Source organism: Hippopotamus amphibius, chromosome 4, assembly GCF_030028045.1.
Source record: "Hippopotamus amphibius kiboko isolate mHipAmp2 chromosome 4, mHipAmp2.hap2, whole genome shotgun sequence".
NCBI classification, from domain to species: domain Eukaryota; kingdom Metazoa; phylum Chordata; class Mammalia; order Artiodactyla; family Hippopotamidae; genus Hippopotamus; species Hippopotamus amphibius.
The window spans coordinates 8,456,741-8,481,871 of NC_080189.1; the positions used below are offsets into that span (position 1 = coordinate 8,456,741).

At 38.6% G+C, this 25,131-nt stretch overlaps 1 protein-coding gene across 1 annotated transcript in view; it reads right to left on the bottom strand.

The window, feature by feature from the left end:
• CNTNAP2 (contactin associated protein 2) overlaps positions 1-25,131 on the bottom strand; it is a 2,049,865-nt gene that overhangs the window by 724,515 nt on the left and 1,300,219 nt on the right. The window contains exon 12 of the mRNA XM_057731238.1: positions 9,640-9,759. Within this exon, the coding sequence (XP_057587221.1) occupies positions 9,640-9,759 (120 nt within the window). The remainder of the gene's footprint in view (positions 1-9,639; positions 9,760-25,131) is intronic.

The window sequence follows — 25,131 nt, forward strand, 5'->3', positions numbered from 1 at the left end:
GCTCTAACAGGCTGAAATACAGGCACTGAAGGCAACATAGAGTCCCAACTTTTCCTGATCTGTCCCTGCTCTTCTGTACTCTGTCGCATGGGGTTACTCAAGGCAGAAACTTGGGAATCACTTTCCACTCCAGTCACAAGCCACAGTCTCGTCAATTCAACTTTCTAAATATCCATCAAATCAATTCTCTCCGTTACCTGGTGGCCACCACCTTAAATCTCAATTTTAACTCCTGGATTACAGTGAGGGCTTTCTGACTTGTTTCCCTGTCTTGTGCATGGGTCTCCTTTGGAAAATCCTATTCTCAGCTGCCAAAGCCATGCTTTAAAAATATAGTATCATCAATTGCTTGCTTTTCTCTGGGACCAAGTTTCAACTGCTTTGCATCCCATATAAACTTATATGTTATGAGTTGATTTATTTTTGTTACTGAACCAAACTTGGTTCCACTCACTGGACATGTAGCAAAGTCAATCTACTGACACTGGGTTATAGTGAAGGAAAGCAGAGCATTTATTGCAATGTGCCAAGAAAGGAGTATGGGCAGCTCATGTTCAAAATACCTGAACTTCTCCATGGCTTTCAGGTAACAGTTTTGAGAGGCAACATTAGGGTGTGAGTTGTAGGGTACATGATTGGCTCCTGCAGAGTTCTCTGAGTGGTATATGGTGAGGTAACAGGGTGATGTTTCAGGAATTTCAATTATCAACTTTTTGACTCCAACCTGTCTGGGGTCTACACAGTGGTGGTCAGCAAGTAGTTACTTTCTCCCATCGGATGAGGGTTTTAGTATCTGCAAGATAACTAAAGGATATGGCTCAGGATATTATCTATAGCCCTTGAGGAAGAACTAAATGGTCTTGACTTTGTTTTATGGCTAAACTATTATTATTTTGTCTTGCTTGACTATTTTCTTTTGTTTCTGCATTTTCTCATTTTCTTACCTCTCTGATTAATTTTGCTCTTTGGAACTCAGGGAAGGCATAGGAGGCTAAAGCTGTTTTTTACAAACAAGAGGTGGGGGGCATGGAGGGTGGGGGGAGTCTGAATCCAGGAAGGCCCCACAGGGTCCTGCTCATTTATTATATACATTTGCATTGATTCAATGTCATTCTCCATCCTCCTAATTCTTTCATCATTCTTTAGGACCCAACCAGTCAATTCAACATCCACCTGGATGACCCATTTGTCCCTAAAATCCTCTTAGACATTTTTACTCCACTTGCTTATTACATTCTCCTACATACAGAATATTTCATCACTAGAAATCTGATCTATCTATTGAGTTCCTAGGAGCTCATTCCCAAGATGCCTTTTCCCAGTTCACATCATCTCCTAAGTGATATTCTCATTTCTCACTCATTCATATGCTAACAATTAGCACATTTATATCTCTAACCCAAACATCCTTTGGGGGCTTATCCAACTGCAAAATTTGCATCTCAATTGAGATGGCATATAGCACTTCATATTTAAATAGGTCAAAACTGAATTCTTGAAATTCCTCTAAATCTGTTCTTTCTTTAATTTTCCATATCTGCCAAATGGCACTGTAGTTCATCCAGTTATTTAATACATATATTCAGGAGTTACTCTTGATAACTGTCTTCAACCATCCTTCTCCCATCCATCAACAATCCTAACAATGCTACCTTCAAAGTACATCTGAAATCCATCTCTTATTCATCACTTAAACTACACCACCCTAGCCCAAAGAAGCATCTTTGCTTCCCTGGACTTTTACAATAGCTACAGAACTGGTCCCAGTGCTTTCAGTCTGTCGCTTATGGTACTCCCAAGTGGTAGCTTTAATCGAGACCCTCTCATTCTCCTGTTTAAAAACTTTCCATAGATTCCCACCCTCTACACTGAAATGTAATTGAAAAAATAAAAACCAAATTTTTTCCTGCACCACCACCTGGCCCCTGCCCATCTTCCCACTTCATTTTGGGCTTCCCCCCTCCATAGGCTCATTATGCTTCGGCCACTGGGGTTTCAGTTCCTTGAAAGGACATGATCTTTTTCACACTTTGAGGTATAATTTTTCAGGGCTCATTTCCCTTCCTCATCTTTTCGAGTGCCTTATTTCCTTTCATATACTAGATTTTGGCTAAAATGTTGCTTCCTAGGGAGGTTATTTTTTTTTAAATCCTCTATCCAAAATAAATCATTCCTCACAATTCCATTATTTTTCTCTACAGAAAAATTACATGTGTGTTTACTTTTTTAGTGCTTATCTGTATTATTAGTTGTGAGCACCATGAAGGCACTTACTCTATCCTTTCATTCTCACAGGGCACAGTTCTGGGCACATGGTGAATACAGAAATGAAAAAACCTAGAAAAAGGATGCTTAAATACTCTGTTCTTTTTCTTTTCACAAAGTCCATGAAGAAATTCACATTTTGGGGGGGTTTTTGTGTATATGTTACATTTTTAATTAAATTTTTCTTTTAGATAATATAAATTTTATATGCAGTTTAAGAAATAATACAGAGACTACCTCTCACTGGTTAGGATGGCCATCATTAAAAAATCTACAAATAACAAATGCCGGAAAGGGTATGGAAAAAAGGAAACCCTCCTGCACTGCTTGTGGGAGTGTAAATTGGTGCAGCCACTATGGAAAACAGAACAGAGGTTCCTCAAAAAACCAAAAATGGAGTTTCCACATGATCCAGCAATCTCATTCTTGGGCATATATTTGGAGAAAAATGTGGTTTGAAAGGATACATGCACCCTAATGTTCACTGCAGCACTGTTTACAATAGCCAAGACATGAACGCAACCTAAATGTCCATCGACAGGTGAACAGATAAAGAAGATTGGTACATATATACAATGGAATATTACTCAGCCATTAAAAAGAATGAAATAATGCCATTTGCAGCAACATGGATGGAAATAATCATGGGATTGACATGTGCACACTGCTATATTTAAAATAGATAACCAATAGGACCTACTGTATAGCACAGAGAACACTACTGAATATTCTATAATAACCTAAATGGGAAAAGAATTTGAAAAAGAATAGATATTAATACATGTATATGTATAACTGAATCACTTTGCTGTACACCTGAAGCTAACACAACATTGTTAATCAGCTATATCCCAATATAAAATAAAAATTTTTTTTAAAAAAGGGAAGAGTTTGATTGATAAGAGAGTTTACAATGGTCATTCGGTGGTGAAGGGTATACTGAAAATGAGGAAGAGCTTCATGGAGGAGTTTAGGATTCAAGACAACTCTTGAGAGATAAGTCTTTCATAGAGAGTTTCAGAGGAGAGTATTGTACACAGGGAAGCTGGCATGAAATTTAGTGTAAAACAAGCCAAACTGAATTTGGGGAATGATGGAAACTCTACTCTTATCAGAGCATGGGATGGCTATCTGGAAGCAGGGTAGAAAAAAGGCAGTGCTAGAAAGTTTGTATTAAATATGAAGGAAGTTGAACACTAAGTTGAGGCCCTTTCCCATCATTCAATAGTTGGGATGGAGCAAGGTGGTCACATAATCACAGTGGTATGTCAGCAGCATTCATCCAGCAGCCTGCTGACAGGTGGCGTGGAGGCAGGGGCAGCAGGAGAATAATGGAGTTGAAGGGACTGTCGGAGGAAGTCATGGAGAGGATGTGTCTGCCAGTTGACCCTCAAGCAGAACCCTCACCCCTCCCCTGTCCTTGGAATGTACATTCTCCCTATTGTTCCCATGCTAGTAGCCCTTTCAGGGAGTAAATACTCGAGAGAGGTAAGTGTTGTTGAGACCATCTGGACTGAATACGTGACTGAACCTTGTCAAGGCCTCAATATAAACCCTTAAGATCCTGGGGCGTGGTTGCAGAGATCTACTCACCTTGTGGTCATTCAAGACAAGACTTGTAAGTAAGTCTCCTTGCTTATTAAAACTTCCCTACCAATCTGGAATGGCCGCCTCTTTCTTCAGTCTCTCCTTGCCCTCCATATATGGGGGCCAGTTTCAGATTTCACTCAGGGAACTTCCGAGGTTGCAAACTAACAGGGACCAGTTGGGACATTACTAGACTAGCCTAAACCCATCAAATGAGGGTCTGAATCAGGATAATGGTTTGGGGAATGGAAATAAAGACGATTTGCAAGAGGCATTAGGAAGGAGAAATTGAGAATTTAACAAACAGTTACCTGAGGTGACAAGAGATAGGAATACGCTGACGTTTGGGACTGAATCCAACAATAAAATACCCTAGCAGGGACAAACTTCAAGTCTTCCGTTATGATTCAATAGAAAATATATTAAGGATAAGATGAGGAACACCTTATTTATTTGATAATGTTAAACAAACAAAACTTGGAGATATTAGTGAACAGTGATATTGTAACGATTATTTGGAGAAACTTCTTTTCCAAAAGTCAAAGGAGACTACCTTCTTCTTTCCAGGCCTTAAATTAATTAACTGTATTTTCACTTTCTTTGTTTGTTTTAATTAGTAAGTGAATTTAAAGTTTAGTATTCCAAATAATTAATATAAATCAGAAGTGATTTTCAACAGCGCGATTTTTCATTTCTACACAAATTTACATCAGATGTTACTTGCCGGTAAAGTTTCTCCAGTGTAGAAAAACCAAAATCAAGACTCTTATAAATTCACTATGTCTGTACAAGTGAAACTCTCTCCTCTATCTTAGGAAGAAGGGAAAAGAGGCTGATCATACCAAGACATTGCTTCTTCCTCAGAGAAGATATCTTGCTCCCATTTTAAAAATATGTGATATATTCAACAGTGATAAACACTCAATTACATTTGGGTCATTAAGAAGTGGGACAGCTCTATTCTTTAGTTAAAATGTTGTGAATTAAGGTGCATATACATTTTCTCATGGCCATAGAGTGATATATAGAGTGATTTATAGAGAGAGTGATATATAGAAAGAGCAACAGCTCAAGACTTCATAGACTATCTCATGCTGTCACTTTCTCCTCTTCTTCAACATGTATTTCTTGGAAATTTAACAGCTCAGGCCAAGCTCTTGGTTCCATGTTCTCCAATGAGGTCAAGTTCATGTTCTTTCCAGATGAAGGAAGGGTTGATGGGTGGCAAAAGACCAAAGACTGCCTGCTGGCCTTCAAGGGTCCCTGACACACTGGTGTTCACAACTATCTTGATGATAGGAAAAAAATCTTCTAACTGCAGAAATTGTGCTGTTCTCTTCACCACTCAGACTGATCTAGAGTATTAGGTTAAACTACAGTCATATTCTTTAAAGGAGCTATTGATGAAGAAGAGATCTGTGTTTCTGCATGAAGGCTTCAATTCACAGAAAAGTGATCTCTCCGCCCCCCCCAAAAAAGAAAGAAAAAAACAAAACAAAACAAAAATAAACCTCTTTTGTTTTGTGTGTTCTTCATACGAGGATTGTATATATTACAGTTTTGCTTAGTTTTCTAGTTCTTTTCTATTTTCTTTTTTTTTTTAATTTTATTTATTTATTTATTATTTTTTGGGGGGTACACCAAGTTCAATCATCTGTTTTTATACACATATCCCCATCTAGTTCTTTTCTGAAAAGACATGTAGGAAAGTAACTAAATTCTTTTTCACCCAAGCCCATTAAGGATGCCCTGATTTCTTTCTTTTTTTTTTTTTAAGAACTTTTATTGAGATACAGTTAACAGACAATAAACAGCATACATTTAGAGTGTACAATTTGGTATCCCAATCTCCGAATTCATCCCCCCCCAACCCTCCCCACTTTCCCCACTTGGTGTCCATGTGTTTGTTCTCTACATCTGTGTCTCTATTTCTGCCTTGCATTTCCACTTTCATAGTTATTAGCATTTGCCTTATGTATTGAGGTGCTCCTATATTGGGTTCATATATATTTATAATTATCTCCTCTTCTTGGATGGATCCCTTGATCTTTATGTAATATCCTTTCTTGTCTCTTGTAACATTTTTTATTTTAAAGTTTATTTAATCTGATATGAGTATTGCTACTCCAGCTTTTTTTTGATTTTCATCTGCATGGAATATCTTTTTCCATCCCCTCACTTTCAGTCTGTATGTGTGCCTAGGTGGGTCTCTTTGAGACAGCATATATATGGGTCTTGTTTTTGGATCCATTCAGCAAGACTGTGTCTTCTGGTTGGTGCATTTAGTCCATTTACATTCAAGGTAATTATCAGTATGCATGTTTCTATTACCATTTTCTTAATTGTTTTGTTTTTGTTTTTGTAGGTCCTTCTCTTCTCTTATGTTTCCCGCTTAGAGAAGTTCCTTTCGCACTTGTAGGGCTGGTTTGGTGGTGCTGAATTCTCTTAGCTGTTGCTTGTCTGTAAAGCTTTTGATTTCTCCATCAAATCTGAATAAGATCCTTGCTGGGTAGAGTATTCTTGGTTGTAGGTTGTTCCCTTTCATCACTTGAAATAAATCATGCCCCTCCCTTCTGGCCTGTAGAGTTTCTGCTGAGAAATCAGCTGTTAACCTGATGGGAGTTCCCTTGTATGTTATTTGTCATTTTTCCCTTGTTGCTTTTAATAACATTTCTCTGTCTTTAATTTTTGTCAATTTGACTACTATATGTCTTGGCGTGTTTCTTCTTGGATTTATCCTGCCTGGGACTCTCTGCACTTCCTGGACTTGGGTAGCTATTTCCTTTCCCATGTTAGGGAAGTTTTCAACTAGAATCTCTTCCAATATTTTCTCAGATCCTTTCATTCTCTCATCTCCTACTGGGACCCCTATAATGCGAATGTTGGTGCATTTAACATTGTCCCAGAGGTATCATAGACTGTCTTCAGTTCTTTGCATTCTTTTTTCCTTATTCTTTTTCGCATCAGTGATTTTCACCATTCTGTCTTCCAGGTCACTTATTCGCCCTTCTGCCTCTGTTAATCTGCTGTTGGTTCCTTCTAGTGTAGTTTTCATTTCCGTTATTGTGTTGCATATCTCTGTTTGTTTGCTCTTTAATTCTTCTAGGTCTTTGGTAAACTTTTCAATCTTTGCATCCAGTCTTTTTTCAAAGTCCTGGATCATCTTCACTATCATTATTCTGAATTCTTTTTCTGTAAGGGTGCCTATCTCCTCTTCATTTAGTTGTTTTTCTGGGGCTTTATCCTGTCCCTTCATCTGGTACAAAGTCCTTTGCTTTTTCATTTTCTCTATCTTTCTGTGGCTGTGGTTTTCAGTTCTGCAAGATGAAATACTGCTGATACTGCTTAATACTGCTTTCTGCCCTCTTGTGATGGAAGCTATCTAGGAGCCTCCTGTGTGCTTCCTCATAGGAGGGACTGATGGTGGGTAGGGCTGGGTGGGTGGAGCTCAGTAAAGCTTTAATCTGCTTGTCTGCTAATGGGTAGGGCTGTGTTCACACCTTGTTGGTTGTTTGGCCTGAGGCCACCTAGCGCTGGAGCCCACAGGCTCTTTGGTGGGGCTAATGGCAGACTCTGGGGGGGCTCACACCAATTAGCACTTCTCAAAACCCCTGCTGCCAGTGCCCCTGCCTCCCTGGAGAGCCACAGCTGCCCCCCACCTCAGCAGGGAACCCTCCAACACCAGCAGATAGGTCTGGTTCAGTCTCCTATCGGGTCACTGCTCCTTCCCCCTGGGTCCTGGTGAACACATTTTTTTGTGTGCCCTCCAAGAGTGGAGTCTCTGTTTCCACCAGTCCTGTGGAGGACCTGCAATCAAATCCCGCTGGCTTTCAGGGTCTGATTCTCTGGGGATTCCTCCTCCCGTTGCTGGACTCCCAGGTTTGGAAGCCTGATATGGGGCTCAGAACCCTCACTTTAGTGGGTGGAATTCTGCAGTATAACTGTTCTCCAGTTTGTGAGTCACCCACCCAGCATTTATGGGATTTGATTGTAATGCGATTGCGCCCCTCCTACTGTCTCATTGCGGCTTCTCCTTTGTCTCTGGATGTGGGGTGTCTTTTTTGGTAAATTCCAGTGTCTTTCTGGGGATGCCCTGATTTCTTGATAATTTTCCTTAACGTCAATAGTTGACAATTATTTTACATATATTTGGAGAAATCAAAATCAGGGTTCTTTTGGATCAAATCAAGTTCTCATGGATTCTACTTTAGTTCAAGTAAGATTCGAATGAAAAAGATGCCAGTACCTGAGTGCACTGACAAGTCCAACAATCAATGAACTGTTAGGTGTAGCTTTCTGGTAAGTGAATTATTTCTCTGGGGCATACTCAGAATCTTGGCGTGGGAGGAAATCTGGGGACAGTAGCTCTCACTTTACCATTTTCTCTACACGCCTTCCATGCTATACCAAAGTCCTCATCATTCTCCCTTCCACTCTGTGCCATGTCTGGCTTCCTGATATTGCCAAAAGTTCTCCACTGGGGTCTGCTTGTCGACAGCACTGTTTAGGGCTTTTAGTTCTAGGTGCACGATCTTCCTTGCACTTCACAGCTACTGAATCAGTCTCTGGAGATGGAGCCAGTAGGTTTGTACGGGGAAGACAAAACTCCATCCATGTTTCTGAAGCAGAGCCGGATTTAAGAACCACTGGCCTCAAACACATTTGAATTTGAATGTTGCATGAATAGTATAAGCGAGTTATTTAATTCTTTAAAAAATAATTATACCTGACTCCTGGCAACCTTTTCTGAAAGTTTATTATGTGTCAGACAACATGCTGAGAACCACGTGTAGATTATCTTATTTCATTCATGTAATAATGCTATGAGGTAGATATTATTACTAATCCATTTTACAGAAAAATATAATGAGGCTTATTGAGTTTCGTAAAGTTAATACGGTGCTCAAGGTTATATATCTGGTGATTAGCAGAGCCAGAATACAAACCCAGGTTGTCTGAATAAAGCAATTATCGTGGTACCCGATACATGGTAAACCGTCCACGCATCAAGCATCATCAGTAGCATCATGTAATTATTATCCTTATCATCATATGCCTCAGGAGTTCACATCAAATGCTGATCCTCTCCTGGAGCCAGTAAATAGCACTAACCTCACACACTTCTCCAGGTTTTTAGAGGGCAAGATGTTACCAGTCGTCTGATGGAAGAAGTGCTCTTACCTTAGAGATCTGTGTGCATCTTACAACTGTGAGGACCCACAGGGAACCCACAATCTCATTTCATAGCTCTGGAATTTAATATGGAAGTGAAGAAAAACTTGGCTCTCTTCCCCAGATAAATTGCATGAAAGCAGCAGGTAAGTTTTGCTAGTGTCAGAATGGGCTTTCAGTGCCCAGAACGGCTTGTCGTGTAACCATGGGGAGCAGAGGAAGATCTCGTGTGGCCTCTGACTTTCCTCTCTCATGGGCAGTGTGGATGGTTTGAGAGGTGATGCTAACTGTCCCCAGTCTAGGTTCTTGTGGATGTTGCTTCATGGGCCAGTTCTTTCTGTGGATTTCAACCTTGCAATTTCACTTTCTAGCTTTTCCTCTGCATGCTGATTTTTTTTAATGCTAATTATTAACCATTCAAATCAGAGGGTAGACTTTTTTAAAAAACCCAGTGTTGAAATACATTTCACCATTTAGCCTAACAAAGGTAGCAGTATTTAGCTTATTACACGTTGTGATAAGAATACAGCACAGAAGAAATAAACTTCAGTGGTGCTACTTACTCTCGACATATAGAAAAGCAATTTTCATGAACCATAAATATGCCATAGTTACCTGTCATGTTGCAGTAAACTTTCAGAGGCCCCAGAGGTCCACTGCCATCAGGATCTATCCAGTAGTAATTTGATGTCTGACCTAGGTGTTTGTAGGCTTCACAGGAAGGCTCATAGATGGCTGGAAGGAAACATCCTACATGAGGACAGCATCCAAAAAAATGGTTCCCAAGATAAACGCCCCAGTAATAGATCAAATGCTACCGAACCGCTGTTTAGGAGTGTATCCTCTCGTTAGAATGAGCACTCTTTTCTCTACATTTAAACTCATAACTTGATCTTTAGTCTATAAGCATTGGTTCTGACCTAATAAAGATAGTAAGTTCCTGCTATGGCTTTATAGTTGGGGAAAGGTATAAAACAATCAATAAATTGTTGAATAAATGTAATGTTTATTTCACAGGGGCTCATGGTCACTGAAAAATATTTAATGTGTACTTATTTATAGATATCGCCTCCTTACTGAAAAGGACTTTACTGAAAGGCCATGATTATTGGCTGTACTGTTGGGCTATCAACTAAGAGATCAGAGGAAAATCTCTCTCTCTCACACACACACACACATTTTTTGTCTACAAATTTCCCACAAATAGCATGTGGTTTCTAATCTTCCTGTATTTCAGGAAAAAGGAAAGAGATGTCTCTGCTTCATTTTATTTGTTACAGGTACTTTAATTACATCAAATCTAGTTTTCGGAGGAAGTGACATTTATGTAATTAGATTGTAGGTTCTTTTTCATCATTTTCCCTTTTGTTCCCATGCTCCTAACACATTTCCTTTTCTCACAGAGACTGCACCTGTTTTCAGAAGTGCAAAATGGACATTTAGGTACCTCCTTTGTAGCTGGAACTTCTAAAACACTATTGTGAAAACTTTTTTTAATAGCTCCACATTGACCTTTAAGATGAATTTGACAAATCTCTTTACAAAACTAAGAACTCTTTCTGGTAAAAATCTATCTATCTGATAAGTGGAGTCTCTTGTTAAAGTGCCCTTGAATTCAACACTCCTAGCATCTGTCCTTTGCTAAGTTATGAAGTAGCAGGTCTGATTCTGGCACTTCCCTTTTCTACTTTCCTCTCCCATGTTCTCTTTGCCTCCCTTTATCTTTCCATGGTTTCTTTTTCTCAAGGATGTTAGACCTTAAATTCTATTTCATTTCAACAACACAACACACTAGACTAAAGCAATTCTAAAACTCTTTGATTTACTCAAGGTTTGCTTCCTTCCTTCCTTCTGCAAATAGTTATTGAGGCTATATGATGTGTTGAGCAGTAGATAAGGCAACACAGGCACAGCTGTGAACAACACTGATCAGGGACCTTTGGAGTAGGGACTGTTCACTCAGTACTTGGGCACTGCTCATGCATGAAGCACTAATGGAAGAGGATGTGGCCAGAAAGTTACACACAGCCCATACACCTTTTGTCCCAGTGTACTTATTAATATGCCACTTTCAATCTCCAGTTGTCTTGTTTGGATAATAAACTATGATTGCTCTAATTCTGAATGCCATACCAAGTAAAGTACTGCAATAAAAGACAGTGAAGACATTTTTTTAAACTTTCAGCAGAAAGATGCCATAATTTGAGGTAGGTTTCAGAAAGAAAGTTCCTTGTAGCAAAACAATAGATCTTAGGGAAGTGATTCAGAAGGTAATGAGAGCATGTAGGCTGTAATTGCCTTAGGCCTATTGAAAGATGGCCAGAGCTATAAAAGGTTATAAGAAAGGATAAAGCAAATGAGGCAGGATAAAGTAGATGGGATTTAAGATCAACAGGACATGGAGACTAGGTGGACCGATGTAGTTAGGAAGCAAGAAAGAACGACTTAAACTCACGACGATCGCTGAAAAAAGCCAACTGCCTTGTTAATTTTTCACAATCCTTCTTCAGATTATTACAATTTTTGTGTACAGATCAAAATCACCATAACATCAGGTTCAAATTTTCAGGTTTTCCAACTAGTCCCTTTGGCCAATCTACCATTAAAAACTTTCACCTTTGTTTTCTAAGATTTAATAATTATTCTCTTTCCCCGCTGCCAACACCCCATTTATTTTCCTTATCATCTGGTATCTGGTTTACAACAATCACCCTATTAATTGACTGTTCTACCCAAATATCTCCTCCCTTCCCACCCAATTATGCTTTTTCTCCCTATGATAGTCTAGTCCTAAAACATTACTTTCATTATGTTTAAAAACTGTGTAATGGTTCTTCAGCATCTCTGATAGTTTATCCCAGATCACCATCTAAGCATGCAAGACCTTCCATAATCCTTACAGATCTCTTTCGGTTTTAGTAACTCGCCAATACCAACCTTGCTTTCTGCTGACACAGGAACTTGTTTAACCCATGCTCATCCTTCCTGGAGTTGCCTCTGCCTGCGGTTTTCTACAGGCCTTTCTCAATCTGTAAACCTTAGTCAGGGTTAACTATGAAGACAGAAGGGCTCCAGTCAAACAGATCTGAGTTTAAAGTCTGACTCCACAAAGTGCTATTTATATAACATTGGCAAAGATTCCTAATCTCATTTAGCCTTGTCTGGGGAATAGGTATCATAGGTATAGTAATTAATAAGTGGACTGTTTATTGTTAACATAGTAATTATTATTTAGGCACCACTGACATTCCTCCTTCCCTAATCAACACATCTAGCTTTCTGTACAGTCCAGGGCATACACTGTTCCTCTCACGTACTGTAATACTTAATTATAGTCAATTTAGGACTTGATCGACTGTTGTTAATTAAACCATATATGAAAATTTTATTTCCTAACAAGACTGAATTGCCGTGAGGGCGGGATCTAGAAAATATATTTTTCTTTTCTACTCTATATTGATGTAACATGGTAGGTGTTTAAAAAAAGCTGTCAGAATGAAACTTAAAATGTACCTACCCTTCATTCTGTTCTGATTTTGATAAATGCCTCCTTGGCTCACCAGGAGAAGTATATGCATATGAAAGCAGGATTGGAAGATAGTAAGTAAAGGTAACTACTGCATTTCTAAGTAAGCATATAAGCATTTTAAAGAGGTCTATAGACTTTAACCCAAGTAATTGCCTAATAGTAGAGTTGAAAGCATGTGGATGAGGGAATTCTGGGTAAGCAAGAAGCTCTTTCTTTTTCTTCAATGTGTGACAATTATTCTGCTTGTCTTTAACCTGTAACAGGTTTACTAGCTGCTTTTGCCTCATCAACACAAATGGGAAACCAAAACTTTAGTGCAAACTTTATCATGTGTGAAAAATCACCTGGAGAGGGATTCTTGGGCCTCCCCCCAAAGATTCTGACTCAGTAGAGAATTTGCAGTCCTAACAAGCTCCCAAGTGATGCTGATGGGGCTGGTCCTGATTGCATTTTGAGAAGCACAGCTCTAATCTTGAAGAAAAAAAAGTTAACTCAAGAAGGGTGGACTAATTCTTTATTTATATTTTAGTATAAATAGGAAAAATAGGTCATTGAAAAGCAATACAGTACAATTTTAAATAACATAAGGGTGGAATGCCACCTCACTTCACTCAGAATAATAAAAATGGAATGGGATACAAAACTCTAAATAAAAATACATGCCAAAAGAAATATACTTGGATGAATGCATAGAAAAAATATTTGGAAAGAAATACACTCAAATAGTAACAGTGGTTATCTTTGAGTAGTAGAATTATGGATGATTTTCTGTGTTTTCCACATTATAATGTGCATAAGTTATGTTATCATTAAAAATACACTTGCAAATAGATAGCTAGTGGGAAGTTGCTGTATAACAAAGGGAGATCAACTGGATGATGGGTGATGCCTTAGAGGTCCAGGACAGGGAGGGTGGGAGGGAGTCGTGGGAGAGAGGGGATATGGAGATATATGTATAAATACAGCTGATTCACTTTGGTGTACCTCAAAAGCTGGTACAAAAGTGTAAAGCAATTATATTCCAATAAAGAGCTTAAAAAAAGAGTAATAAAATGGAAGGATAAACTATTAAAAACTACACTTACAAAATACATATCTGGAATAATGGCACTGAGGTAAAATGGCAAGAATAGCTGTATATAGTAAAACTGCATTAGTTTTATAACTGAATCAGGAATTAAGAGATTTTTGTTCAAATCTCCTTCCTCTCACTATCTGGAACTCCCCTTAACTTTTAGTTTTCTCAACTGTAAAATGAAGGCAATAATACCTCCTCCACCAAGTTATTGTGAAGATGAAATGAAATCACACACTTGGTACACTAAAAAGCATTAAGCGTATGGAAATTTCAATGCACAGAAGGAGCTAACGGAAGTATTTAACCTGCATGCCTCAGCCAGTTTACTGTAGGCAGGGGAGTCCTAGCTGGGTTGCACAATTTGCGCATATCAAGCCCCGGGGAGATGACAGGGCAGAAGGGGCTAAGCCAGCAGCCACTGAAGAAAGAGAGGGATCTGAGCCATCATCAATAATCGATCTTTTCTAGTAGACTGCTGGAGAACAGAAAGGCAATTGGGCTGATGGCAAAATAAATAGACTCATCAAGTCCATTGATTTATTGGAAAAGTAATTTTTCTCTGTTGCAACTCCTAGTCCCAAAAAAAGGTCTCATATTATTCTACATATTCTTAAATAAATCTCAGATGTTCAGAAATATTACAATTGAACATATCAGATTGAATTTCATAGCCTGTAAAAATCCAGAAAGGGACAAATCCTAAGTGTCTTTTCCATTTTCATTAAATATTGAATGTTGCCTGTGTGACATCATATTGGGTAGAACGGAAAATGACAAAGTACTATTGTATCAGTTTCATTAGGCTACTGTAACAAATAACCAAATGCTTAGTGGGTTGAAACAAATTTATTATCTCACAGTTCTATAGGTCAGATGTTCGAAGTGGGTTTCACTGAACTAAATTCAAAGTGTGGGTAGGGCTGTGTTCTTTCTGAAAACTCTAGGGAAGAATCCATTTTCTTGCCTTTTCCAGCTTCCAGAGTCCACCTGCATTCCTTGGCTCATTTTCCTATTTCTTCATCTCCGAAGCCAGATGTGGCTGGTGGAGTGTTTCTCATACCCTGCTCTGACTCTCTGCTTGCCTTGTCACCTTTCTCTATTTTAAGGAGCTCTGATTGCATCAGGCCCACCCAGATAATCTGGGATAGTCCCTTCACGAGAAGGTCCTTAACTTAATCATAGCATAGTCTCTTTGCCATACAAAGTAATATATTCACAGGTTCCATGGCTTAGGATATAGACACGTTTGGTGGGGAGAGGATTATTCTGCCTATCACAACTATATAAACACAATATGATTGTTCTGTTTAAAGAATGAATTTTACTAAGCACCTAATGTACTCCCAGTGCTGTTGATTAATGAAAGATGCCAACTCATTGGTAGAGAGAAAAGCAAAGGTTTTAAGAGCAAAGACGTGAAACAGGCCTAATGTGCTGGGAAATAAAGCATCACTCAAGGAATGTTTAGGGTAAGGACAGGGTATAAAGGAGGAGCTATCCCTAAAGTAAAGGGTAACTCTCAATAGTATAGATTCTTGCAGAAAAAGGGAATGGAAATCAGGCAGGGGCAGTGGTAACAGTGAGCAGATCTGGGTGCCTTTTTAAATATTTCAGGGTGATGGTATTTGTAGAAACCAGATTATAAGAAAAGGAACTAGCTGGTGGAATGGGGTGGGAGCTGGCCACACTATTGTAGGAGTTTGAACCATGAAAGGAAAAAATAGAATAAAAATTGATAGAGATTGCTAAGTACAAGTGATGGAATTTGTGTTAGGATATGTAAGACAGAGTTATGTTTATTGTTTTTAATGGGGTAATTTCTCATTATAACAAGAATTTATAGGGGAGTTCCCTGGTGGTCCAGTGGTTAAGGCTCTGTGTTTCCAATGCAGGGGGTGAGAGTTTGATCTCTGGTTGGGGAATTAAGATCCTCCTATATGTCTCATGGCCAAAAAAAAAAGAAAGAAAGAAAGAAAGAAAGAGGAAAAAAAGAATCTATACCCTTTGGATTAATTCTGATAAAATAACAAATAACAATTAAAAAAAAATAGAACCTCCTGTTTCTCTAGCTCCAGAAGTAAATTTGGAGAGTTTGTGTTTCATTATTTTGGGACACCAGGCCTTTCTCCTACCTCTTTTCTAGGCCTCCTTCAAGGGTATGGGAAGTTAGTTAATGTAAGTAGTCAGAATCCAGGATAACTAATGGCCAGGTTTTATTAGTGGGTGTCAAGGACTTGTATTCCCCTCATTCTCTGCCACCAGGAAATAAGCTCTAAATCTGATGGTCAATTTTAGAGTCTTGAGAATGTAAAAACAATGACTTTGACTATTAGTGCATCTTTACCAGCACTGATTAGATTGATTTAAAACAAAAGAAAAAGAAAAAACAGTTTCTTCTTATTTGGTAAAAAAAAAGAAAGAAAGAAAGAAAGAAAGAAAAGCTTTTCATTATTGTTTGATTTGTATTTTTTGATTTAAAATTTTATTTTCACGTATACAATACATTGGAGAGTTTTTAAAAATGTTTTGTGAGGTGTATAGCTATGCCTTTTGCCCATTTATTTATTGTCAGCATTTTCCCATTGATTTGAATTGGCTAACATATAAATCAAAATTAAAATCTGTGTTCCATCATATTTGTCTTCCTTGTTTTTTGCCTTATCACCTTGAATATGTACCTTCTGATGTATAATATTTCATGTTAACTCTATTAAGATTTCCCTTTTAAAAGTTGTTTTTGGGACTTCCCTGGTGGTTCAGTGGTTAAGAATCTGCCTGCCAACATAGAGGACACAGGTTCAATCCCTGGTCCAGGAAGATCCCACATACCTTGGAGCAACTAAGCCCTCACACTGCAAATACTGAGCCCATGCACCACAACTATGGAAGCCCATGCTCTCTAGGGCCCGCATGCTGCAACTACTGAGCCCGCAGACCTAGAGTCTGTGCTCTGCAACAAGAGAAGCCACCACAATGAGAACCCCAAGCACTGCAACAAAGAGTAGCCCCTGCTCGCCACAACTAGAGAAAGCCCGCGCAGCAGTGAAGACCCAACGCAGTCAAAAAAAAAAAAATTGTTTTCACAGCTCTTAAGTGTATAATATTATCTTCCATTTATGGCAATAAAGGCCTTGACTTTTATGCTAAGGAGTTTGTATTTACTCTGTAACCATAAGCTAAAGAATTTAAAATAAAGTAGTAACACCATCAATTTTTTGTGTTTAAGAAGTGTCTCCTGGCAGCTGTGTGGACAGTAGATTAGGGAAATTAATATTAAGTAGGGGACAATTGCAAGGGGATACGGACGCTGATCATATACACATATATGATTAAAACATTAAAGTCCCTGGGAAAAGAGAGGGGAACACACATCTGTGATTTGTGCCATGGCTTCAATTTTCACATAAATATTGATGATTCAAGAAGGACATTGCTATGGGTTGAAATGTATCCCCCTAATAGGTGCTGAAGTTCTAACCTTTATTTGAAAATACAGTATTTGAAGTTAAGATAAGCTCGTTAGGGTGGCCCCTAATCCACCCGGACTGGTACATTTACAAAAAGGGGAAATTTGGTATCTACCTACAAAAGGAAGACAATATAAAGACAAAAGGATAATGCCAACCACAACTAAGGGATGCCTGAGGCCACCAGAAGCTAGGAGAGAAGTATGGGACAGATTCTCTGCACAGCCCGAAGAAGGACCAACCAGGCAGAACCCTGATTTCAGATTTCTAGCCTCAAAACCATGAGGCAATAAATTTCCCTTAAGTCATCTGTTTGTTACTTTGTTACAGTATCTCTAGGAAACTAATACAGATACACAGTTGCAAACTGACTGGGCCAATCTCTCCTCACCTCCACCTCTGAGCTCTTCCAACTTTCTTATAGGTGATGTGGAGGAGGACTCTCCACCATGTTCCTGAACTTTAAATTTAGGAAAGAATATCCTCCTGAGAGGTGCTTCCGGCCCACTCTGTGCAAGCTCTGATGCTGGGTGCTCTGAATAGCACAAAGCAACAGCTCTCTAGATCTCCATGAGGCTGCTGGGCTGAGGAAGGCTCTTCTAGCCCCTTCCTATGTCTCATGCTTTGAGAGGGGCGATTAAGCATGTAACATACATCCCTCCTGTTACTACTCTCTAGAGCCTTCAAAGTGGTCAAGGATGAACCATGTGAGAAGATTAATCACAAGTCAAAAATGAACCCATACATAAAGGTTACCTTTGGAACACCGTAAGTAGTATTCCAATTGCACAGAAAGGGAAAAGTTCATTTCTAATGTTTTGATATAAAATTGGAAAGAAGCATAAAATAACTTTATGGTTCATTTACTAATAAATGCTGTAACATGACATTTTGAGCAAGGATAATTTATGAATGGCCTCACATTCCTTCTCTCTTATATTGGAGGTGACCCAGTACTTACCACAAACTTGCTATACGAACCGGGTGATAAAAGTGCTAAAAAGGAAAGTTGGTTTACTGGACACTGTACCCTTGAATTAATAAAGAAAGCTTTTAATGGAAAACATGGATATAGCAGAAAATAAAAACGAAATAATAGTTCTCAGCCCTTGGAAGGGGCCTGGGACATATTTGGGTTGGTGGTACTCAGAAAAGAAAGTCTCTAGGCCCCTCTTTATTCTGATCCCTTTTAATTACTAAACCACCTCTGATCTTAATCTGTCTTTCAAAAATAAGTTTCTTCTTTGGAAAGAGATATTTCTCATTGGAAACGATGAAACTGACTTTCTGATCTCAATTCAGCTCTAGTGCATTTGGTTGGAGAAACTAGTTTTCTCAGGATCTAATTATATAAGGTAACTACTGAAGTTTGTACACAGCCAAGTTGAAAAATCCAGAGAGGCGCAGTGGCCTTGAGACCTTCCCCTGTGAAAGCTCCCTAATTCTAGGACTGTGCAATTATTTTTAATTAGCACAATGTAACCTTTACAATACCTAAGTCCTCATTAACCCTCGAATATTAACCTAATATGTTCTCTGTCTCTTTGGATTTTTTTTTTTAAGCTTGAATGAATGCCCTGAGTAAACTACATTATTTCCCCGAGGAACTACTGTCTTATAATCGACACACAACAAATAGTGGTGAGTAGAGAGAGTGGGGGTTTAAAAACGGATATTCTGCACGCCGATATTATGTCATGATCTTTCCATGACTATAATTTCTGTATGAGATGTCATTCATTATCATCCTCTAATGGGTTCTTTCACCTGTCCAAGTATCAAGGGAAAGGGGTGATTTAGAAGGAAAAAAAAAAACCAAAGTTTTGATTTCCTATTAATAAAACAATAGCTTATAATTTTTTTTTTAAGATTTATTTTATTATTTATTTATGGCTGCGTTGGGTCCTCACTGTTGTGCACTGGCTTTCTCTAGTTGCAGTGAGCAGGGGCTACTCTTTGATGTGGTGCCTGGGCTTCTCTTTGTGGCTTCTTTTGTTGCAGAGCACAGGCTCTAGGTGCACTGGCTTCAGTAGCTGTGGCACGTGGGCTCAGGAGTTGTGGCTCGAGAGCTCTAGAGCACAGGCTCAGTAGTTGTGGCACACAGGCTTAGTTGCTCCGTGGCATGTGGGATCTTCCCAAACCAGGGCTCGAACCCGTGTCCCCTGCATTGGCAGGTGGATTCTTAACCACTGCACCACCAGGGAAGCCCCACGATAGCTTATAGTTTTCTTACCTGACAAGCCTTTCAAATTTTTTTTTAAATCAGAATAAAATCTACTCTCTCTGTAACCCACATCTATCCATTTCTGCCTTCTGTTTGATTCTTCCCAAATTCCTTCATTCTTTGCGCCAAGGCACTACTTTAAAGGAAACAACAACCCATATCTTTGCGATACTAGTTACAAAACTTCCTACAATTCTTCATCTCTATACCATCATGACTGACTTATTCCTTGGTGATGTCAATATTCATTCTTGTTATTCTTTGATTATCACTTCACAGAGCATCAAATTCTCTGTTTTTTTCCATGACTCAATCTGGACAAGCTCTACTTGTATTTTCTTCATTATTACATTTAGGTTATAGAAGACTATGAGGAGGGAAGAAGAACCCCTATAAAACCAAGAGGGCAACACCAGTAAGCCAATTTTTTTTATTACCTGTTAATTTTTTTTGTTTTATAAATTTATTAATTTATTGGCTGCATTGGGTCTTCATTGCTGCACATGGGCTTTCTCTGGTTGCGGTGAGTGGGGGCTACTCTTCGTTGTGGTGCACTGGCTCCTCATTGCTGTGGCTTCTCTTGTTGTGGAGCAGGGGCTCTAGGCACGTGGGCTTCAGTAGTTGCAGCACATGGGCTCAACAGTTGTGGCTCATGAGCTCTAGAGCACAGGCTCAACAGTTGTGGTGCATCGGCTTAGTTGCTCTGTGGCATGTGGGATCTTCCCTGACCAGGACTCAAACCCGTGTCCCCTGTATTGGCAGGTGGATTCTTAACCACTGCGCCACCTAGGTAGTCCCCAGTAAACCAATTTAATCATTAAAATATGAAGAGTAAATTTCTAGTAATAAGAATATGAAACACCTGTACCATACAGTATTTTTTTTAAGTTAAAATCCTCCTCAATTTACATTTAATGAAAAAATGAGAATGCATTATTATTAGTAGAAATCTGAGGCTAGGACACGTTAAGTAATTTATCCAAGATCTTTACTAAGAAGTGGCTGGGATCTTAACTATGATGTAGATCTCTGTGGTTACAAAACTCATGCTCTTCACCCCTATACTTGTATCTTCTACACTTTTAGTGGAATCATAGGTGCTAAAGCTAAAAGTCAGAAAACTTCATATAATAAAAAAACTTGAGTGTGGTCACCAGAAGTGGGGGGACTTCCTAGGCGGCACAGTGGTTAAGAATCCTCCTGCCAATGCAGGGGACACGGGTTCGAGCCATGCTCTGGGAAGATTCCACATGCCACAGAGCAACTAAGCCCAGGCGCCACAACTACTGAGCCTGTGCTCTAGAGCCCGTGAGCCACAACTATGGAGCCTGTGTGCTGCAACTACTGAAGCCCATGTGCCTAGAGCCCGTGCTCCACAAAAAGAGAAGCCATTACAGTGAGGAGCCCGCGCAACACAATGAAGAGTAGCTCCCGCTACAACTAGAGAAAGCCCATGTGGAGCAATGAAGACCCAAAGCAGCCAATAAATAAATAAGATAAACAAATAAATAAATACATTTATAAAAAAAAAAAGTGGGGATGGGGTTGGGGGAAGGGGGAATTGGAGGTAGGTGTACAAACTCCTAGCTCCAAGATAAATAAGTACTAGGGATGTAATGAACAGCATGATGACTATCATTAACACTGGTTATAATGTATACTAATGTTAAGAGTAAACCCTGAGTTCTCATCACAAGAGAGAAAATTTTTTCTCTTTTTTCTTTCTTTCTCTTTTTATTATATCTATGAGATGATGGATGCTGGCTAAACCTATTGTAGTAATCATTTCACAATATATGTAAGTCAAACAATTATGCTGTACATCTTAAACTTATAGAGTGATGTAAGTCAATTGTATCTCCATAAAACTGGAAAAATTCAATTTATAAAAGACTTCCTCGGGAATCCCCTGGCGGTCCAGTTGTTAGGACTCCACACTTCCACTGTAGGGAGCACAGGTTTGATCCTTGGTCAAGAAAATAAGATCCTGCCATGAGGTTCAGCCAAAAAAAAAAGAGTTCCTAATATGAAGAGAAGCTATGAGAGGCTATGAGGCTATGAATGAACTAAATCAAAAATTAATACTTTTATCTTACCATACCTCCTTCAAAAGCAGGGCTTTCTATCAGAATATATGTTTTAACTCTGTTTAGCTTCTGACAACACCTCAGCCACAGATTAAATAACATGGATTGGTTGAGGAGAATATTCATTCATACCTTTATTATCAAGTATAATATACCATCTTCCCTGTTGATTTTTCATGTTAATTTAAATATGCAAGGAAATATACCTTTTCTATTTATTTTGGCTGAGCTGCATACTTACAGATAATTGAAAGAACATTCTATTTTCTTCCATCAAAACACATTTTACACTTTTTTTTTTTTAAGAACGATAGGGATTGTATAGATAAGTAACCATCTTTCTTCTATGAAGATTTCCTACTGGTTCAGAAAAGGACAGATGCATGCTCAGAGTTTTTCAAAGTACAACTTTCAAAAAGCTGAAGCATATGAATCTCATACAAATAATAGTGGGCAAGTGTCGAAGACTGACTTATTTATGAGGAATTCAGCAGAATTGTAAAGCTGGTCCAAAAGAGGATAGGAAAGACTGCTATATACAGTTAGTGAATTACAGAAAGAAGGCTGAAATAAAACTAAGTTAGATGTAGAATCGGTTGCTGTCCTACAGGACAATAAAACTATAACTTTTTAAGCTAAAAAACAAACAAAAAACCAAGTGGCCATACTATAAACTCATGCTTCCTCATTGTAACAGGTCTGTACAATGGAGCTCAGCAACCGTATTAATGACTTATTAGATCCTTTAGAGGTTGCCTATGTTGTCTCTTGCTCTATCTACTTAATTCCCTATCCTAATTTTAACATTCTCATTTTTACTGTCCCACTAATGAGACTAAGGACAATGACTCAAGATGTGTTAGGGCCTATGTTCCCCTCCTTCGATATACCTCGGCACTAAATGGGCCCTTTTCCCTTTCCTATTGCTAATTCATCAATTTATTTTAAATAGCTACTAATATAGTGCTTGATCTAGTGCTATGCCTTGTGCTACAAATTTTAAAAAACGAAGGAATCTTAGATCCTGGCTCTGAGAAATTTGTTATCTAATATATGGGGTAGAAATGTTGATAGATAAAATATTGTATAATTTTCTGTTATAAAAATTATATAAACAAAATACTCAGACACTTTAGATAAGGGATTGGATAACTTGGTTTAGGGCAGTCGGAAAGGTTTCATTTGTGAAGCCACTTTAAGCTGAACCTTATAGGATGAGCAGGAGTTTGGCAGGAAGAGGAACAGAGAACCCTTCTCTCTTGCTCCTTTCTAGTGCCATGCTCTTCCATGGAGTCCTCAGATAACTTAAGATGACTGTTTTCTTGATTTTCCTTTCTCTTTTTTCCATTGGTTCCATCTTCCATGTCTGATAATCTGTACTAACTAATCTGTCTTCTCTATTTTGGGTGATGGAAAAGAAATAAAAATACGTATGTTGCCCTCTAGTCCTGTTTATAAAGGAACTTCTGCTTCCTCACCACTTACACCTTAACACCCTCAAATCAGAAGGCTATCACTTCCACCTCGCTTTCGAAATGCCACTGATGTCCACACTGACTTTACTAAGTCCTCGTGCTCTGTGGTTTAAGTAGACTTGGTCACTGTTGGCCACGCCCTCATGGAAACTCATTCTTCTCTAAGTTTCTGTGCCTTTGCACTTGTCTGCCTGCTGCTGCACCTCTGACCACTCCTTTCCTGTGTCCTGCACTGTCACCTTTCTTCTTCTGGCCTCCAGAGGGCGCTATGCTCCGAGGGCCTGTCCTCAGCTGATGCTGTTTCTCTGCCATCTGCACGGAAGGAAGGGTTAGCTAGCTTGTCCAGGATTGTTCACCTAGCAATGGTAGAGCCAGAATCGCAACACAGGGATTCTGGCTACAGAGTCCCTGCTCTTAAGCTATGCTGAATTGCTATACTAATCTCATCTTGGAAAACTGGGTATTTTGTTTTTATTGCTGAAGCAGAGCTTAGAGACAAGTGAGGGGGTGTGTTTCACTGAGGAAGAGTCTCTTGAAAGGAAGAGTAGATTTTTCTTATTTCTATCTGTGTGCATATGTGTGCTGAGAAAAGAAAAATGGAGTGAGGAAATTCTGCATTTGTTTTTAGATAAACAAAACTTTAACAAAAAATCAAATCTGGCACTGATTACAAAGTGCTAATCCATTTGCAAACTTCAGTCATTTTGAGTAAAGCTGTCCTGGTAGTTCAAATAATAAAAAGGTAACTATATTTTATACTACCATGTCCTTAGTCTCACTGCAGCTTAAACTATGTTTTAGTATAAAAAATGTTTTCATATAGTTTATCCAATTTAATGAATGAGACAATATGACTGATTTTAAATGCCTAATAAAGCCATTTGAATTTGATGGAAAAATAAACCATTAAAATATGAATATAAAAACTTGAAAATGAAATAGATAAGCAGCTCCCATAGCAGAAAGGGTTCTTTTTACAGTATTGCATAACCCAAATCAAAAACAAATGAAAATACACCCCCGTAAGTTAAAGGTAGTAAGGAAGAATAATACAGAGGGAAGATGTCTGCATTAAAAGGCAGAATTCTTATTGTGAGTTTTGGTTCTGTAATTTACTGTCCATAGGGCTTGGATTATTTATGACTTAATTTCTCCGAATAGTTAAGTTTCAGAAAATTTCTGAGTATGAATTTTCTCATTTAAGGAAGGGAAGAATTTGATGGGATGATAGTCAAGTTTCATTTTGGCCAAGCACTCAACGATCTTAATAGTGTATGGCTCATATTTCAAAAGGCCAGCATAATCTGAATATCTTTTCTAAGCATCTATTATTATACCTAGTTTGTTATTTCAGCATTGATGTAGTGATGAAAACACTGGTGATGATGAGTTCTTCTCTCTAAGTTAAAATAAGATTTAAATACAGATCATCCCTAGACAACAGAGAACGTTCATCAACGGATGAACATCAAGACTGTTTTGGTAAAAGTGAAAGAGCAATGGGACATCAGCATTAGCTTTAGATTTAGAATAAAGGACTTCCCTGACAGTGTCCTTCTCCAACCTCTTTTGAGATGCGAGGATTATATACATGCAGGCTTGTTTTATAACAGCACAGGTCTCAAAAGCATCAGACTATTACTATGATTGTGGCTTATAAAACTTCCTGTTGCTTGAGGTCCTGTCAAAGCCATCTCTGAAACAAATGGAGGAATTGCGAACTTCAAAATAAGCCACTTCAGTGGAGATCAGCTTTCCTGCACATAGCCGAGAAGCCGGTAAGTAATGTTTTTAAACATTTCAGAATCTTGAACTAGTCTAGGCACATTGAAACTGCTGTGTTATACTATTCACACTGCAATGTAAACTTCTGTGGCCTCTACTCTGAGTTAACTGATCCTATTTTTACGAGACGATAAAAGAGGGGAAATATGCATTATTGCGAAGTACTTAGTTGACCATGATAATGATGTACCTGGGCCATTAGGAGAAAGCTATAGGTTGTTTGTTTTCTCATTTAAGAAGGCAGGAAAACGTTTTATACATTTTTGGATAAAATGTGTCTTAATGCACATAAGAACTACATCATCCTTTTTTCTATAGTCTCACTGGGCAGCACAGTGCCTGGCACACCTGAGTTGGTCAATAAAAGCTCACTGAATAGTTAAGTTCTGTAGAAAATGTTTTGATAGAGAATATCTCATTGCCTAGTATTTCCAGATATATTAGTGAATTCTCACAGCATTG